Source organism: Chiloscyllium plagiosum, chromosome 37 (assembly GCF_004010195.1).
Source record: "Chiloscyllium plagiosum isolate BGI_BamShark_2017 chromosome 37, ASM401019v2, whole genome shotgun sequence".
Classification (NCBI taxonomy): Eukaryota; Metazoa; Chordata; class Chondrichthyes; order Orectolobiformes; family Hemiscylliidae; genus Chiloscyllium; species Chiloscyllium plagiosum.
In genome coordinates this window covers 20,161,360-20,179,939 of record NC_057746.1, presented here as the reverse complement: position 1 = coordinate 20,179,939, position 18,580 = coordinate 20,161,360, and the positions used below count along the sequence as shown (strand labels likewise).

The following is an 18,580-nucleotide window of genomic DNA, read 5'->3' as shown; positions in this document are numbered from 1 at the left end:
TGACTGCTGTAGGGGTCCCAGTGACCAGGTCTGTCAGGGAGATACAGGGACTGCTGTGGGGGGGCCCAGTGACCAGGTCTATCAGGGAGATACAGTGACTGCTGTAGGGGGCCCAGTGACCAGGTCTATCAGGGAGATACAGTGACTGCTGTAGGGGGTCCCAGTGACCAGGTCTATCAGGGAGATACAGTGACTGCTGTAGAGGGTCCCAGTGACCAGGTCTATCAGGGAGATACAGTGACTGCTGTAGGGGGTCTCAGTGACCAGGTCTATCAGGGAGATACAGTGACTGCTGTAGGGGGTCCCAGTGACCAGGTCTATCAGGGAGATACAGTGACTGCTGTAGGGGGTCCAGTGACCAGGTCTATCAGGGAGATACAGTGACTGCTGTAGGCACTCCCAGTGACCAGGTCTATCAGGGAGATACAGTGACTGCTGTAGGGGATCCCAGTGACCAGGCCTATCAGGGAGATACAGTGACTGCTGTAGGGGGTCCCAGTGACCAGGTCTATCAGGGAGATACAGTGACTACTGTAGGGGTCCCAGTGACCAGGTCTATCAGGGAGATACAGTGAGTGCTGTAGGGGGTCCCAGTGACCAGGTCTATCAGGGAGATACAGTGACTGCTGTAGGGGGTCCCAGTGACCAGGTCTATCCAGGAGATACAGTGACTGCTGTTGGGGGCCCAGTGACCAGGTCTATCCAGGAGATACAGTGACTGCTGTAGGGGGGCCCACTGACCAGGTCTATCCGGGAGATACACTGACTACTGTAGGGGGTCCCAGTGACCAGGTCTATCAGGGAGATACACTGACTGCTGTAGAGGGCCCAGTGACCATCAGGGAGATACAGTGACAGCTGTAGGGGGCCCAGTGACCATCAGGGAGATACACTGTCTGCTGTTGGGGGTCCCAGTGACCAGGTCCATCATGGAGATACACTGACTGCTGTAGGGGGCCCAGTGACCAGGTCTATCAGGGAGATACAGTGACTGCTGTAGGGGGTCCCAGTGACCAGGTCTATCAGGGAGATACACTGACTGCTGTAGGGGGTCCCAGTGACCAGGTCTATCAGGGAGATACACTGACTGCTGTAGGGGGTCCCAGTGACCAGGTCTATCAGGGAGATACACTGACTGCTGTAGGGGGTCCCAGTGACCAGGTCTATCAGGGAGATACACTGACTGCTGTAGGGGGTCCCAGTGACCAGGTCTATCAGGGAGATACACTGACTGCTGTAGGGGGTCCCAGTGACCAGGTCTATCAGGGAGATACACTGACTGCTGTAGGGGGTCCCAGTGACCAGGTCTATCAGGGAGATACACTGACTGCTGTAGGGGGTCCCAGTGACCAGGTCTATCAGGGAGATACACTGACTGCTGTAGGGGGTCCCAGTGACCAGGTCTATCAGGGAGATACACTGACTGCTGTAGGGGGTCCCAGTGACCAGGTCTATCAGGGAGATACACTGACTGCTGTAGGGGGTCCCAGTGACCAGGTCTATCAGGGAGATACAGTGACTGCTGTAGGGGGGCCCACTGACCAGGTCTATCCGGGAGATACACTGACTACTGTAGGGGGTCCCAGTGACCAGGTCTATCAGGGAGATACAGTGACTGCTGTAGGGGGTCCCAGTGACCAGGTCTATCAGGGAGATACAGTGACTGCTGTAGGGGGTCCCAGTGACCAGGTCTATCAGGGAGATACAGTGACTGCTGTAGGGGGTCCCAGTGACCAGGTCTATCAGGGAGATACAGTGACTGCTGTAGGGGGTCCCAGTGACCAGGTCTATCAGGGAGATACAGTGACTGCTGTAGGGGGTCCCAGTGACCAGGTCTATCAGGGAGATACAGTGACTGCTGTAGGGGGTCCCAGTGACCAGGTCTATCAGGGAGATACAGTGACTGCTGTAGGGGGTCCCAGTGACCAGGTCTATCAGGGAGATACAGTGACTGCTGTAGGGGGTCCCAGTGACCAGGTCTATCAGGGAGATACAGTGACTGCTGTAGGGGGTCCCAGTGACCAGGTCTATCAGGGAGATACAGTGACTGCTGTAGGGGGTCCCAGTGACCAGGTCTATCAGGGAGATACAGTGACTGCTGTAGGGGGTCCCAGTGACCAGGTCTATCAGGGAGATACAGTGACTGCTGTAGGGGGTCCCAGTGACCAGGTCTATCAGGGAGATACAGTGACTGCTGTAGGGGGTCCCAGTGACCAGGTCTATCAGGGAGATACAGTGACTGCTGTAGGGGGTCCCAGTGACCAGGTCTATCAGGGAGATACAGTGACTGCTGTAGGGGGTCCCAGTGACCAGGTCTATCAGGGAGATACAGTGACTGCTGTAGGGGGTCCCAGTGACCAGGTCTATCAGGGAGATACAGTGACTGCTGTAGGGGGTCCCAGTGACCAGGTCTATCAGGGAGATACAGTGACTGCTGTAGGGGGTCCCAGTGACCAGGTCTATCAGGGAGATACAGTGACTGCTGTAGGGGGTCCCAGTGACCAGGTCTATCAGGGAGATACAGTGACTGCTGTAGGGGGTCCCAGTGACCAGGTCTATCAGGGAGATACAGTGACTGCTGTAGGGGGTCCCAGTGACCAGGTCTATCAGGGAGATACAGTGACTGCTGTAGGGGGTCCCAGTGACCAGGTCTATCAGGGAGATACAGTGACTGCTGTAGGGGGTCCCAGTGACCAGGTCTATCAGGGAGATACAGTGACTGCTGTAGGGGGTCCCAGTGACCAGGTCTATCAGGGAGATACAGTGACTGCTGTAGGGGGTCCCAGTGACCAGGTCTATCAGGGAGATACAGTGACTGCTGTAGGGGGTCCCAGTGACCAGGTCTATCAGGGAGATACAGTGACTGCTGTAGGGGGTCCCAGTGACCAGGTCTATCAGGGAGATACAGTGACTGCTGTAGGGGGTCCCAGTGACCAGGTCTATCAGGGAGATACAGTGACTGCTGTAGGGGGTCCCAGTGACCAGGTCTATCAGGGAGATACAGTGACTGCTGTAGGGGGTCCCAGTGACCAGGTCTATCAGGGAGATACAGTGACTGCTGTAGGGGGTCCCAGTGACCAGGTCTATCAGGGAGATACAGTGACTGCTGTAGGGGGTCCCAGTGACCAGGTCTATCAGGGAGATACAGTGACTGCTGTAGGGGGTCCCAGTGACCAGGTCTATCAGGGAGATACAGTGACTGCTGTAGGGGGTCCCAGTGACCAGGTCTATCAGGGAGATACAGTGACTGCTGTAGGGGGTCCCAGTGACCAGGTCTATCAGGGAGATACAGTGACTGCTGTAGGGGGTCCCAGTGACCAGGTCTATCAGGGAGATACAGTGACTGCTGTAGGGGGTCCCAGTGACCAGGTCTATCAGGGAGATACAGTGACTGCTGTAGGGGGTCCCAGTGACCAGGTCTATCAGGGAGATACAGTGACTGCTGTAGGGGGTCCCAGTGACCAGGTCTATCAGGGAGATACAGTGACTGCTGTAGGGGGTCCCAGTGACCAGGTCTATCAGGGAGATACAGTGACTGCTGTAGGGGGTCCCAGTGACCAGGTCTATCAGGGAGATACAGTGACTGCTGTAGGGGGTCCCAGTGACCAGGTCTATCAGGGAGATACAGTGACTGCTGTAGGGGGTCCCAGTGACCAGGTCTATCAGGGAGATACAGTGACTGCTGTAGGGGGTCCCAGTGACCAGGTCTATCAGGGAGATACAGTGACTGCTGTAGGGGGTCCCAGTGACCAGGTCTATCAGGGAGATACAGTGACTGCTGTAGGGGGTCCCAGTGACCAGGTCTATCAGGGAGATACAGTGACTGCTGTAGGGGGTCCCAGTGACCAGGTCTATCAGGGAGATACAGTGACTGCTGTAGGGGGTCCCAGTGACCAGGTCTATCAGGGAGATACAGTGACTGCTGTAGGGGGTCCCAGTGACCAGGTCTATCAGGGAGATACAGTGACTGCTGTAGGGGGTCCCAGTGACCAGGTCTATCAGGGAGATACAGTGACTGCTGTAGGGGGTCCCAGTGACCAGGTCTATCAGGGAGATACAGTGACTGCTGTAGGGGGTCCCAGTGACCAGGTCTATCAGGGAGATACAGTGACTGCTGTAGGGGGTCCCAGTGACCAGGTCTATCAGGGAGATACAGTGACTGCTGTAGGGGGTCCCAGTGACCAGGTCTATCAGGGAGATACAGTGACTGCTGTAGGGGGTCCCAGTGACCAGGTCTATCAGGGAGATACAGTGACTGCTGTAGGGGGTCCCAGTGACCAGGTCTATCAGGGAGATACAGTGACTGCTGTAGGGGGTCCCAGTGACCAGGTCTATCAGGGAGATACAGTGACTGCTGTAGGGGGTCCCAGTGACCAGGTCTATCAGGGAGATACAGTGACTGCTGTAGGGGGTCCCAGTGACCAGGTCTATCAGGGAGATACAGTGACTGCTGTAGGGGGTCCCAGTGACCAGGTCTATCAGGGAGATACAGTGACTGCTGTAGGGGGTCCCAGTGACCAGGTCTATCAGGGAGATACAGTGACTGCTGTAGGGGGTCCCAGTGACCAGGTCTATCAGGGAGATACAGTGACTGCTGTTGTAGGGGGCCCAGTGACCAGATCTATCAGGGAGATACACTGACTGCTGTAGGGGCTCCATTGTCAAAGCGCCCCAGTCCTGTCACAGAGACACTCCGACAGGAGGATGCTGTGGAAATCGAGGGTTTGGAGCCCTCTGCACTGTTCGATTACAGATTACAAATATTGACAAACGAGAAGACAAGAGCTTTGACAGGAAGACAAACTGGCTTTCTTCTTCTACAAAAGTGCCAAACTTTATTTGAAACATCAGGAAGTTGCAGCTCTGGATTGCCGTAGACAGCCCCGTGCTGCACTAACCTCACTCGTGCAGATGTGAAAGCGTTCTGAGGGGCAAGGCTCCTGCTGCTGGCACAGGCCACTGGACCGGCCTGAGCTCTGGAATCGGAACTCCTTCCTTCTTGGTTACTGTTCCCGGTGGCTCAGATCCATTGTGGCCATTGCACTGCAGCCGAGAGGCACCGTTCCCCACCCAGCCCTAGCTCGATGCCGGCTGATACGCGGTGTAACCTTCCTCCTGGGGACAGAGGCTGCAGTTCGATCCGAACCAGGCATCCAGTGCCAGCACGACGCCGGGGGATTTGAGGCTATCCTTCAGGCAACCCTCGCTCCGTTTAATCCGAAACAGTGAACGTTCGCCCTGTAGGTAAATGAGGTGTCGTCCCACTGCAGAGGGGTGGGTGGCCGGGTGGGCAGGGCTCCTGGCAGGGCACCCGTGCCCGGGCCCCTCAGCCGAGCTCCTCCCGGGTCTTGCCCACTTTCTTGGGCATCTTCTTGCTGGCTGCATCCTGTAGCTCCTTGGATTTGTAGTAATGCGGGGCCACCTCCAGCAGCCACCCACTGTCGATCTCGATCACCTGAGAGACAGAGGGGGAAAATTGAGAGGTGCAGCGCGGAGCTTCAAGGTAGCTGCTGAGGGGATGGGTGGTCCCCACTCGGTGCACTGTGGGTAGCTGAGGGCGGGGTTAGGTGGACAGTCCAAACTGAAAAAGCACCACAAACACCAACACGGATGAGCATGTAGGAAGCATGGTTACTAAGTTTGCGGATGACACCAGAATTGGTGCTATAGTCATCCAAGGTTACAAAGGAATCTTGAACACTTGGGCCAGTGGACTGAGGAGTGGCAGATGGAGTTTAATTTGGATAAATGCGAGGTGCTGCATTTTGATCAAACAAACAAGAGCAGGACGTATACAATAGGGCCCTGGAGCGGGTTTTCGTAAAGAGATTCCTCGGGGTTCTGGTACACAATTCTTTGGATGTTGCATCACAGGTAGACCGGGTGGTTAAGAAGGCGTTTAGCCTACATTGCTCATACATTTGACTGTAGGAGTTGGGACGTCATGTTGAGGTTTTACAGGATGTTGGTGAGGCCTCTTCTGGTCGCCCCGTTACAGGAAGGATATTACTAAGCTGGTCAGGGTTCAGAAAAGGTTTGAAAAGGATATAACCAGTAATGGAGGGTTTGAGTTCTGAGGAGAGGCTGGATAGGCTGGGACTATTTTTAGTGGAACAGCAGAGATTAAGGGGTTTAAGGAATTATGAGGGGCATAGATAAGGTGAATGGCAAAGAGTCTTTTCCCTGGGGTGCGAGAGTTCAAAACTCGGGGTCATATTTTTAAGGTGAGAGGAGAAAGTTTTTAAAAAAAGGGACCGGAGGGATAATTATTTTCCACACAGAGACTGATTCATGTGTGGAAATAGCTGCCAGAGGAAGTGATAGATGCAGGCACAGTTACAACATTTAAAAAGGTGTTTGGGCAGGAACACGAATAGGAAAGGTTTAGAAGGATACGGGCCAAGTGCAGGCAAGTGGCACTAGTTTAGCTAGGGAAACTTGGTCAACATAGACTGGTTGGACCAAAGGGGCTGTTTCTGTGCTCTAAAACTCTGGGTGCTGATGCAGTGCCACACTCCATCATTAGATGGTGCACCTGTCCACCATGCTGCAATTGACAAGCTCTCAGTCTTGCTGAGAGAGTCAGGAAAGTCATGGGCTCCAGTCCCACATCGGGAACTCAGTCATATAATCCTGGCTGACAATCCTCTCCAAGGGGCGTGCCGGGGGAGGGGCGGGGGGCTGTCTCGGTTTAAAGGATCAATCGTTTTTTTTAAAAAGGACTGAGGTGACAAGAAATGACTTCATTTAAAGGGCTCAAAGCATTTGGAATTTCCTACTGCAAGAGGGCTGTGGACACTTCATCATTTTAGGCTGGAATCGGGGGGAATGTTTGATCTATCAGGGTTGTGTGCAGCAGGCTAGAATGTGAAACTCAATATCATCCACGTTTCCACTGAACAGTGAGGCAGGCTGAAGTTGGCCCACTACTGCTGCTGCTAATTCCTGCCAGCTCCGGTGTAAAAGATCCGACGTGGTCACGAACCTGAAGAAGTGAGAGACACTCGCATTCCAGAATCCCCACCGCGTGGAGGCAGGCCAGCCTACCCTATATCCCTGTAATCCTGCATTTCCCATGGCTAACCCAGCTAGCTGGCACATCCCTGGGTGCTGTAGGCAATTTCATAGAAGGTAGGACGGTAGGACAAGTACAGCACAGTACAGGCCCTTCAGCCCTCGACGTTGTACCGAGCATTTATCTTAATCTAAGATCAACCTAACCCACACAGCCCACAATTTACTGCCATCCATGTGCTTGTCCAGCACTGTCTCTGATTCTACTCCCATCGCTGGCAGTGCATTCCACGCACCCACCACTCTCTGTGTAAAGAACCCACCTCTGACATCTCCCCTAAACCTTCCTCCAATCACCTTAAACTTATGGCCCCTTGTGACAGCCATTTCTGCCCTGGGGAAAAGTCTCTGGCTATTTACTCTATCACTGCTTCTCACTACCTTGTACACCTCTCTCAAGTCACCTCTCTTTCTTCCTTCTCTCCAGTGTGAAAAGCCCTAGCCTCGCTCAACCTCTCTTCATAAGACAAGCCCTCCAATCCAGGCAGCACTCAGATAAATCTCCTCTGCACCCTCTCTGAAGCATCCACATCCTACCAATAAAATGAGGTGACCAGAACTGGACACAACATTCCAAATGTGGTCGAACCAGAGTTTTATAGAGCTGCAGCAAAACCTTGTGACTTTTAAATTCAATCCCCCCCGTCAATGAAAGCCAAAACACCATATTCCTTCTTAACAATCCTATCAATATGGGTGACAACTTTGGGGGATCAATGTACGTAGACCCCAAGATCTCACTGTTCCTCCATATTGCCAAGAATCCTGTCTTTAACCTCGTTTTCAGCATTCACATTCGACCTTCCAAAATGAATCACTTCACATTTATCCAGGTTGAACTCCATCTGCCACTTCTCAGAGCAGCTCTGCATCCTGTCAATGTCTTGTTGCAGTTTGCAACAGCCCTCAACACTATCTACAACACCACTGGCCTTTGTGTCATTGGCAAACTTACTAACCCACCCTTCCACTTCTTCATCCAAGTCATTGATAAAAACAACAAAGAGCAGAGGCCCAAGAACTGTCTTCTTTTGGCCAGCCAATTCTGTATCCAGACAGCCACATTTCCCTGTACCCATACCTCCTACCTTCCTGACTGAGCCTATCGTGGGGAACCTTATCAATGCCTTACTGAAATTCGTATATACCACATGCACAGCTCGTTAACTTGTCCTGTCACATCCTTAAAGAACTCTACGTACATAGATCCCCCAAAGTTGTCACCCATATTGATAGGGTTGTTAAGAAGGAATATGGTGTTTTGGCTTTCATTGACGGGGGGGGATTGAATTTAAAAGTCACAAGGTTTTGCTGCAGCTCTATAAAACCCTCAAAGAACTCAATCAGGCTTGTGAGGCATGGCCTACCTCTCACAAAGAGATGCTGATGATTTCGCACGGCCAATCCACCTAACCTGCACACCTTTACACAACAGAGGTAACCCGGAGCACCCAAACGAAAACCACGGGGAGAACGTGCAAACTCCACACAGTCAGTCACCTGAGATCGGAATCGAACCACGGGTCCACCGCACCGTGAGGCAACAGTGCTAACCTTCTGTTACATCTTCCCAAAAAGAAGAGAAATCACAAACCATGTATTTCGCCACTTGGGTTCAATGGCCTTGTTTTGTAAGAACTTCAAAAATAAGAGTGGGATTAAAAAGATTAGATTAGATTCCCTACAGTCTGGAAACAGGCCCTTCGGCCTAATAGATCCACACCGACCCACTGAAGAGTATCCCACCTAGGCCCATTTCTCTGACTAATGCACCTAACACTATGGGTAATTTAGCCTGGCCAATCCACCCTAACCTGCACATCTTTGGACTGTGGGAGGAAACCGGAGCACCCGGAGGAAACCCACGCAGACACGGGGAGAATGTGCAAACTCCACACAGACAGTCGCCTGAGGCTGGAATCGAATCTGGATCCCTGGTGCTGCAAGGCAGCAGTGCTAACCACTGAGCCACCGGGCGGCATAGTGTTTGGTGCATGAGTCAGAGAGAAATGGGTCTGGGTGGGTTACTCTTCGGAGGGTCTGTGTGGACTTGTTGGGCCGAAGGGCCTGTTTCTGCACTGTAGGGAATCTAATCTAGTGCATTCGGCCCCTCGGTTCGGTTCTGCTCTGTCTGAATGTGGCCTCAACCCTACTTTCTATCCTACTCCTCACCCTCCAAGTCCCTGTCAATCAGAAAGCTGTCATACTCAGCCTTGAATGTATGGTTTCTGGGAAAGAGAATTTCACAACTCACTACTCCTCAGAGAGAAGAAATTCCTTCTCACCTTCATCTTAAATGGCAGATGTCTGATTTTAAAACAGCAACCTTAAGGAACTGAATTCCTGTATTTTTCTAGTTTAAATTAAGAAGGGCGCTAAATATTAACTGATTTCTTCATTTTTCTACTTCTTCTATGAAGGTAATGATTAACCTTTTACTCTTACTACCTTGTACCCAAGATTTGTTTACACCTTTGTATCTAAAATGGCGCTTTTCACTGCACTCCTGTACTTGAGTACACGTGACAGTAAAAAATAAATTTTAAAAAGTCTCCCTCCCCAGTTCTATACTCCCCACTGTGTAGTAATAATCTCCTTAGCCACAAGATAAACCTCTAATTCCTCTGCGTGTGGCGATGGTTATCTGGATGTGGAGACTTGGGGAGGAGGAGCCTTTAACAGGAATGCAAGAGGGGCCAATGATGCCCTCCACAGGTGAACAGCTGCCAACCTCACACTGGACTGAGGAGGAGGGTCATCCAGCACAAGGGTGTTAAAAAAGTCAGCAGGAAACGTTGGAGTAACAAGAGACAGACAGACAGACAGACAGAAACAGGGAAAGTGTGGTCAGCTGGGAACGTACCTGTCTCATGAACTCCTTTGTGGTGAAGACCAGCTCGTGGTAGATGAGCCAGCGGGGCTGCTCCTCGAACAGGCTGCTGTTGGGGTGGACGTAGACTGCCTGCTGGTGCTTCACCGTCTTGTAGCCAGTGCGAGTGAGCCGGGCGGTGTGGTAGAAGAAGCCAGCGGTGATGGCCTGCAGGCAATTTGGTGGGGTGGGGGGGGGGGGGGGGGGGGGGGGGGGGGGACGGGTCTTCCTCCCAGCTGGGCAGTGGTTACTGGGAGGTGGGGGCCCAGTGCCCAGATCAGCAGTCAGCTCTCCTCTCAGTGCCACCCACCCACAGACGCGTGCGTGCGCGCACACACACACACACACAGCCCCTCCCCCAATTCAGCACAGCGTTTGGTGAACTTCACTTCAAACACAGCTACACAGAGCCGTAGCACCGAGGAAGGAGATGTGCCCCATCACTGAACGTGTGCTGACTCTTCGGTGGATCGATCTAACAGACTCTGTTCTTTCTCATCCCCTCGGCCCTGCACAGCTTGCCTTTTCAAGGACCTGTTATATTCCGCCAATTCCCCTTTATGAAAGTTCAGACTGAACCTGCTTCCATTCATCTTTTCAGGCAGTAAAATCCTGGCCAACTCACCCCCCCCAACACCAAAAAGAAAAACCATCTCCCGTTCTGCTTTTAAACCATTCACTCAGCTTCTAGTTACTGACTCGCCCCCGACTGCGAATGTGTTTCGATCAGAACTCCTCACGGTCTCAAACACTTCCATTCAATCATCACGCTACCTCTTGAGTTCTGAGGAGAGCAATCCCAACTTCTCCAGTCCCCTCACAAAGCTGGTATTCTTGGTACCAGTCCGGACCTGTCAAAAATCACCAACTGGATACAATAAACCCCTGCACAACTCTGTCTGATAGTAACCGGCCTTACGGTCAGACTGCTCTCTTGCTGTGTTACAAAAGAAACCCAACACAAATGATCAGGAATTTCACAGCTGGAGTTAAACAGGCAGTTCCGATAGTGGTCGGACTGATCTGTGGGTGGCCACAGACTGGCACAAGACAGCTGGTGCTTTGTTTCGGGGCAAGCCGACCCAAGCAGTGGGCGGCACGGCGGCTCAGTGGTTAGCACTGCTGCCTCACAGCGCCAGGACCCGGGTTCGATCCCAGCCTCAGGCAACTGTCCGTGTGGAGTTTCCACACTCTCCCCGTGTCTGCGTGGGTTTCCTCCGGGTGCTCCGGTTTCCTCCCACAGTCCAAAGGTGCGCAGCTTAGGGTGGATTGGCCATGGTGAATTTTCCACAGTGTTCAGGGATGTGTAGGTTAGGTTCATTAGTCAGGGGTAAATGTACGGTAATAGGATAAGGCAAGGGTCTGGGTGGGTTACTCTTCAGAGGGTTGGTGTGGACCTGTCGGGCCGAAGGGCCAGTTTCCACACTGTAGGGAATCTATGCTTCAGTGACTGTGGCCTGATTCCGCCTTGGCACAGCTCTGTTCTGCAGCTGGTCTGGGAATAGCCAACCTACACAGACTTGTCCCGCTGATTAAACCAAGTAGGGTCTACAACACCCTCCGGTCAAAGGACTGGCTCCTGTCGTCTGCCACAACAATACACCAGGAGCAGTCCTCCCCTGCCATCACCAGCTCAACCTCCGATCGATTTTTACTGGGCAAGGGTATTAAACATTAAGGACCAGATGTGAGCAAGAGAGGGTTAAGAGTCCGTTTAGGCATGGTTTAACTGAACAGCTCCCTGGATAAGGATACCCTCTCCCATTCTGAAGTTCCTGACTCTGGCCCCCCACTCAGATCACGTGGGCAGCTCCGGCCTTCGGCGTCACAGAATCCCTACAGTGTGGAAGCTGGAAGCTGGCCACACTGACTCCCCTCCAAAGAACATCCCACCCAGACCCATCTCCTCTCCCCCCGCCCCCCCCCAACTCTATCCCTGTAACTCTGCATTTCTCGTGGCCCACCCACCTGACCTGCACATCTTTGGACTGTGTGAGGAAACCGGAGCACCCAGAGGAAACCCACGCAGACACAGGGAGAATGTGCAAACTCCACACAGTCAGTCGCCTGAGGCTGGAATCGAACCCGGGTACTAGCACTGGGAGGCAGCCATGCTAACCTCTGAGCCACCGTTTCACCTAGCAAGGCTCAAACCCAGGTCTGCAGAAGACTAGCTTATTTTCAGGATTAACAGTCCAGCGAAAATGCCACTTAGCCATCGTCTTCCCCCTGTACACTTGAGCGTGACCGTCGCTGTGCTCCCCACTCTCACCTTGCGGATGAGGACGTTATCGCCCGCAGAAGATTTCATCTCCACTTCAATCCTCTCCATCAGACCCTCCAACTGGTCCCGCACGTCCCTGGCTCTCCGCATCGACCGGAACTGAATGAAATTCTCGTAACACCACTGCGTGGAGTAGCCGCTTTCTACCCACTGCAGCGGAGTGGGGGGGGGAAGGAGGAGGAGTGAGAAAGGACAGGTCAGGGCTTACACGGCCCTCAACGGTGGTGAGATGCACGCGCCGCTCCCCTCCCTGCCACCGAACACAAGGAGACTCACACAGTCCCTGAATGCACAGGGTGACTGTGCTACACTTTGGTGTTCAGATTTAGTACCTGCTGCTCCCCCTCACCTGTGTATAGACGTTGAGCAGGACCAGATGATCCCCCCCAGGCAGGAAGAAGTTCATGCGAGCATTGTCAGCATGCACCACCTTGTCTTTGGGCCGGTAGAAGATGGCGTTGTTGACCGACAGCATGGCTGCGATGGTTAGGATCTCCTCAGAGCACTGGTACCTGTGGCGGGGGAGGGTGGGGGCGCAGCGAAATGGCAAATCAGCACACACAGTGTCTGTCAACACTGGCCTTCACCAAATCTCTTAACCACACACTCAAACACAAGTTAACTGGGGGGGAGGGGAGCCTTGAGCTGATCATTTTTGCTAATAGTCACGAGTCCTTTCCTTCTCCAACAATACCACATTGAACATAGAATATAGAATATAGAACATAAGTTGCGCCGACCTGTGGAACCAACCTGGAGCCCATCTAATCTACACTATTCTATTATCATCCATAGGTTTATCCAATGACCATTTAAATGCTCTTAACGTTCGCGAATCTACTACTGTTGCAGGCAGGGCATTCCACGCCCGTACTACGCTGAGTAAAGAATCTACCTCTGACATCTGTCCTATATCTATCACCCCTCAATTTAAAGCTATAATCCCCTCGTGCTAGCCGTCACCATCCAATGGATGTAATGGGTAGCCATAACTGCAGCAATGAGTTATTTTCAATCATTGTGACTTTATTAAGTGAGGAATAAAACCATATTCTATTTAACTGCAGTCACTTTCTGCAAGGTCAAAATGGGTTTATGACTTGATGGCTATTTTTATGGGCAAAGCAAATGTACACTTAAGAGTAACAAATGTAAAAATGTTCAGGTTAAAAACCTTTCACATACAGACACAGGTATGTTTTAAAATGGTTTAATTGCCTTAAAAAAAAAGCAACAGGTCTGTTGGAGAAAGAAAAATTCAGTGTGGTCTTTAGAAAATCAGTGAATTTGAGTCAGGCAACAACAGCTATCGTTGTGGAGTCACACGTGCTTCTGTTAGCTAAATGACAGTGAGGAGATTTTTGAATTTTCCAAAATAGTTACATGTATCTGTTAGGGTGTTAGGAATGAGATTAAATCTCTCAGGGATGATCCTGCATGACCCTCTCAAGCAGACAAACAAATGACTCTGCAGGTGTCACGGTTATCTTGGTAGAGATCAAGTTACAATCACGGAGATATAATTGTCATTTCAAGGCACAAATTCGGAAACAATAAATGCTACCAGTAAAATATCTATCAGAAATCAGCTACACACTACCTACCAATGTGAGATGCATATCATGTCGATGCATTGGCAAACCAATTAGATTTCAGGATGTCTCTGATCACGGGGAGGCTAACAAGGGTTAATAAACAGAGACTCTTAGTGGTTAGCAGCACAGCAAAGATGACTGGAGGCAGGAGGAGAACAAGGGACCTGTGCCCAGTTAACCAGGAAACCCTGGCTGGGTCTGACTGAAAACCACCGCTTTTATTAAGTATTGTTTGTTTTGATAAACTTCATAAACTGTAAAAACACATCTATATCTGAAAGGAATCCTGTGATTAATCAGGATCAGTAAGCTTTTAAGACTGGCTTTCTTAACTCAGTTTATAATTGTAATTGACTTGGGTCTTATGATTAGAGCAAAGCCCACAATCTTACAATACACATTGAGGTCAGCGAACAAAGACAGAACAATGTGAGAATACACAGTGTCTCCATCACTGGTGCAACGTGTACCAACAAAAAAGACACACTGCTGGGGTCTGGGAAGGTTTCCCTGGCAGTGCCTCCAATACCTGCCATGGGGCATATTACAGCACAGCTGCCTGGAGGAGAGGCACCTCTGTGCCTTGGAAACACGTCCGCCATTCCCTCATTTCTGCTGGATCAGAACCCCAGCGCTCCCTCCCTAACAGCACTGTGGGCGTACCCACGTTACAGTGGTTCAAGAAACTAGGTTAGGCCTACTGTCGAAATGGAACGTCTTGATAATCTGTAAATGCTAGATTTGCCAGCAAAATCCAAAGCCATGGACAATCAGAAGAAAACATCTACAATACAGAAATTATAGGTGTTCCAATGGTGAAGTGGGGAGGGGTGGAAAGAGGTAGGTGGTCATGGTGATTTTGGAGACGGTCGTGGTGGTCATAGAGATTTTGGAGACGGTCATGCTGGTCATGGTGAATTTAGAGATGGTTGTGGTGGTCATGGAGAATTTGGAGATGGTCTTGGTGATTTTGGAGATGTTCTTGGTGGTCACGGGGATTTAGGAGACGGTCGTGGTGGTCACGGTGACTTTAGAGATGGTCGTGGTGGTCATGGTGATTTTGGACACAGTTGTGGTCGTCATGGTGACTTTAGAGATGGTCGTGGTGGTCACGGTGATTTAGGAGATGGTCGTGGTGAATTTGGAGACGGTCATGGTGATTTTGGAGGTGGTCACGGCGACTTTGGAGATGGTCACGGCGACTTTGGAGATGGTCGTGGTGGTCACGGTGACTTTGGAGACGGTCATAGTAGTCACGGTGATTTTGGAGATGGTTGTGATGGTCATGGTGATTTTGGAGGCAGTCGTGGTGGTTATGGTGATTTTGGAGATGGTCGTGGTGAATTTGGAGACGGTCTTGGTGGTTATGGTGATTTTGGAGATGGTCATGGTGATTTTGGAGATGGTCTTAGTGGTCATGGTGATTTTGGAGATGGTCTTGGTGGTCACGGGGATTTAGGAGACCGTCGTGGTGGTCACGGTGACTTTAGAGACGGTCGTGGTGGTCACGATGATTTTGGAGACGGCCGTGGCAGTCACGGTGATTTTGGAGACGGCCGTGGTGGTGGTGGTGATGGTGTTTAGGGGATGGCCGTGGGTATGATAATTTTGGGGATGGTCGTGGTGATGTTGAGTTGGGGATGGTCGCGGTGGTGGTCATTTTCGGGATGGTCGCAGTGGTGGTGTTTTGGGCGATGGTCATGGTGGTGTTTTTGGGGATGGTCGTGGTGGTGGTGTTTTGGGCAATGGTTGTCATGGTGGTGTTTTGGCGATGGTCTTGGTGGTGGTGTTTTGGGCGATGGTCTTGGTGGCGTTTTTGGGGATGGCCGTGGTGGTGTTTTTGGGGATGGTCTTGGTGGTGGTGTTTTTGGGGGGGGGTGACCATAAACATAGGAGCAGAAATTAGGCCATTTGGCCCATCAAGTCAGCTCCGCCATTCAATCATGGCTGATAAGTTTCTCAACCTCATTCTCCCACTTTCTCCTTGTAACGCTGAGCAATCAAAAAACCTATCTATCTTTGTCTTAAATATACTAAATGGCCTGGCCTCCACAGCCTTCTGTGACGATGAATTCCACAGACTCACCACTCTCTGGCTGAAGGAGTTTCTTCTTATCCCTTTACTCTAAGGCTATGCCCTTGAGTTCTAATCTCTCCTACCAATGGAAACATCTTCCCAACATCTACTCTGTCCAGGCCATTCAGTGTTCTGTAAGTTTCAATTAGATTTCCCCCCCACCCATCCGTTTAAACTCCATTAGACTTAGACCCAGAGTCCTCAAACGTTTCTCAGCTGTTAAGCTTTTCATTCCCGGGACCGTTCTGGTGAACCTCCTCTGAACGCGCTCCAGTACATCCTTCCTGACATAAAGGGCCCCAAGACTGCACACGATACTCCAAATGTGGTCTGACCAGAGCCTTACAGAGCCTCAGAAATACACCCTTGCTTTCATATTCAAGTCCTCTCAAAACAGATGCCAACACCGGACTGGCCTTCCGAACTACTGACTCAACCTGCAGTGGCTGTAATTGATATACATTGTCCGCACCAGTTAGGACTGGCGTAAAAGCAGGATTGTAAAAGCTGCAAATTTCAACAGAATGAGGAAGGAACTAAGATAAGCAGACAGGAACAATCTCAACTCGGAAATAGAAGTAAACACCAAACTGGAAAGGAACACAAATTATGGCACATCACAGTTAGCCCAAATGGCTTGGCTCTGTGCCGTAAATTCTTTGTCTTCTCAAACCTGTGAGCAATAAGTATCTGTGTGTGTCTATTAAGAAAATCGATTTACAAGCAGTCCCCAAAATACAGTCACAGACTCGTACACGGAAACAGGCACTTCAGCCTACTCTGTCTATACTGACCAACAAATACCAAATTACACCAATCCCATTTACTTGGTACACAACCCTCTCAGGTAAAATGTTCCATTCATCCACCACCCTCGGGGTAAAAAAAGATCTCCTCTAAACTATTTACTCCTCACCTTAAACTTTCTGGTCTTAAGGCATGGCTTACTGGAGGAAAAGAATAATGGATAAACAGGGCAGCTGAATGCAAAAGCAAGGTTGGTGAATAGCTAAAGGGTAAAAAGAGAACTCTAAGATGTTTAGTGAAACCAGCTTGAAAGGGTCTTTTTGACACGTACAGAGAATGCCACAGTGGGATGGGGCTGAAACAGGATAGGGACAACTTGAAAGGGGACCAGACGTGATGGTAAACGCATCCCTTTCCACCGTGGAATAAATTTTATTTGATAAACCAATTGCTGGAACTAAGGTTTTGAACCAACAAGGAGTTCAGGACTTCTCATGTCAGGGTTTCAACAACGCGCAGGTCAGACCAAACATGGAAGTGGCATCGTCTGTTCTGGCCGTCACTCACCTCTCAGAGGCTAGGATCATTTTGGACAGCATGGGGTCCACAGGGAGCTCTGCCATCCTGCGACCGAGCTAAAACAAACACAGAGTGTGGTACGTTAGGGAAGCACGATGCACTGACACACCGCCAGGGGGCAGGAGCGAGAGGGCAGGAGAGGACCACAGTCAACAGCGGGGAGGTGGGTGGGAACTGCAGGCCTGCTGCGCCGAGGATTTGGGGAGAAGCTGAGGCGATTTGCCGGAACTCGCGTGCAAGGATGCAATCTGCCCAGGTCCACTCTCAGGAAGGCACCAGGAGTCGGCTCAAACCAGTGATCCGACAACAAGCCGGGCATTTCAAAGCCTGCTGATTTGGGAGGGAAGGGCACAGCTGGAGGGGGTAAGTGGTTCTGGAGAAGAGCCAGTCAGGGGTGGGAGATGGCGCGGTTAAGATGCGACTTGCCGAAGGGTGCACGAGAAGGGGTGCCTGCAGCTCTGGGAGGAGAGAGAAGCAAGGGAGGTCCAGGAGTGCAGGGTCAGGAGGCAGAGGCCCCATAAATCCGAGCCATTCCTCTCCCCACCCCCCCGGACACCGCGCCTTACCTTGGTCAGCTCTCCGAGGTGGTTCAGAGCCCCCAGGGCGTACAGCTGCTCCAAGGCCAGCACTAGGGTCTCGTGAGGAGGGGGGTCCATGAAATCAAAGTGGATCAGGTCGTTGATTCCTGTAAAGAGCAGGGTGCGGCATTAAATGGGGACTCCCTGACGGCCCAAACGGACAGAAGGTGCCCAATAAACAACAGCCATGTGGTGACAATAATTGCAAAACGCTGTGTGGCCGCTGGAAATCAAAACAGGACATGGTGGAACGGAAGTGGGGCTGGCAGCTTCTGGGAAGACGAAAATAATTCATGTTGCGTTCGAGATAACTCATATTTTTTTTAAAGAAAGGGACACACATTGCACGTGGAGTCCATGAATTTTGCCAATCGAATGCTGAGCGTGACCAAAGCCAGATCAGCGGCTTAGCCGATTGATCGGTTGTTGGGAGGAGGTCAGATATCCAGCAGGTCAAAACACGGCTACAAATGTTCTCTTTTCAACCAGTCTTACCGACTCCATTTCCCTCAGCATTAATCCAGTAAAGACATGGTCATGGAGGAGCAACTGGCAGGCTCACTCAGGAGGTTGCTTTTAAGCACTGAACTCAATCAGAGCAAATCTGAGTGCGGGAAAAACAAAAAGGTGGTGGAAAGGGGCCCTATCCTCGCCCCGCTGCCCCAATCACCTCCTGCCTTCCTTTCACAGATCACTGCGTCGTAAACCCCTGGGTTCAATTCCCACGTGGGTCGCGAGCGCACAATGTGGGCTGACATTCTCCGGGAAGCAGGGCTG

At 51.3% G+C, this 18,580-nt stretch overlaps 1 protein-coding gene across 1 annotated transcript in view; it reads right to left on the bottom strand.

Annotated features, from left to right (window-relative positions):
* Positions 1–4,774: 4,774 nt before the first annotated feature.
* dhx16 (DEAH (Asp-Glu-Ala-His) box polypeptide 16) overlaps positions 4,775–18,580 on the bottom strand; it is a 31,481-nt gene continuing 17,675 nt past the window's right edge. The window contains exons 8-13 of the mRNA XM_043677875.1: positions 17,792–17,932; positions 17,214–17,281; positions 12,577–12,739; positions 12,216–12,377; positions 9,938–10,111; positions 4,775–5,455 (exon numbers count right to left, since the gene is read on the bottom strand). Coding sequence (XP_043533810.1) covers positions 5,327–5,455; positions 9,938–10,111; positions 12,216–12,377; positions 12,577–12,739; positions 17,214–17,281; positions 17,792–17,932 — 837 coding nt within the window. The 3' untranslated portion in view covers positions 4,775–5,326. The remainder of the gene's footprint in view (positions 5,456–9,937; positions 10,112–12,215; positions 12,378–12,576; positions 12,740–17,213; positions 17,282–17,791; positions 17,933–18,580) is intronic.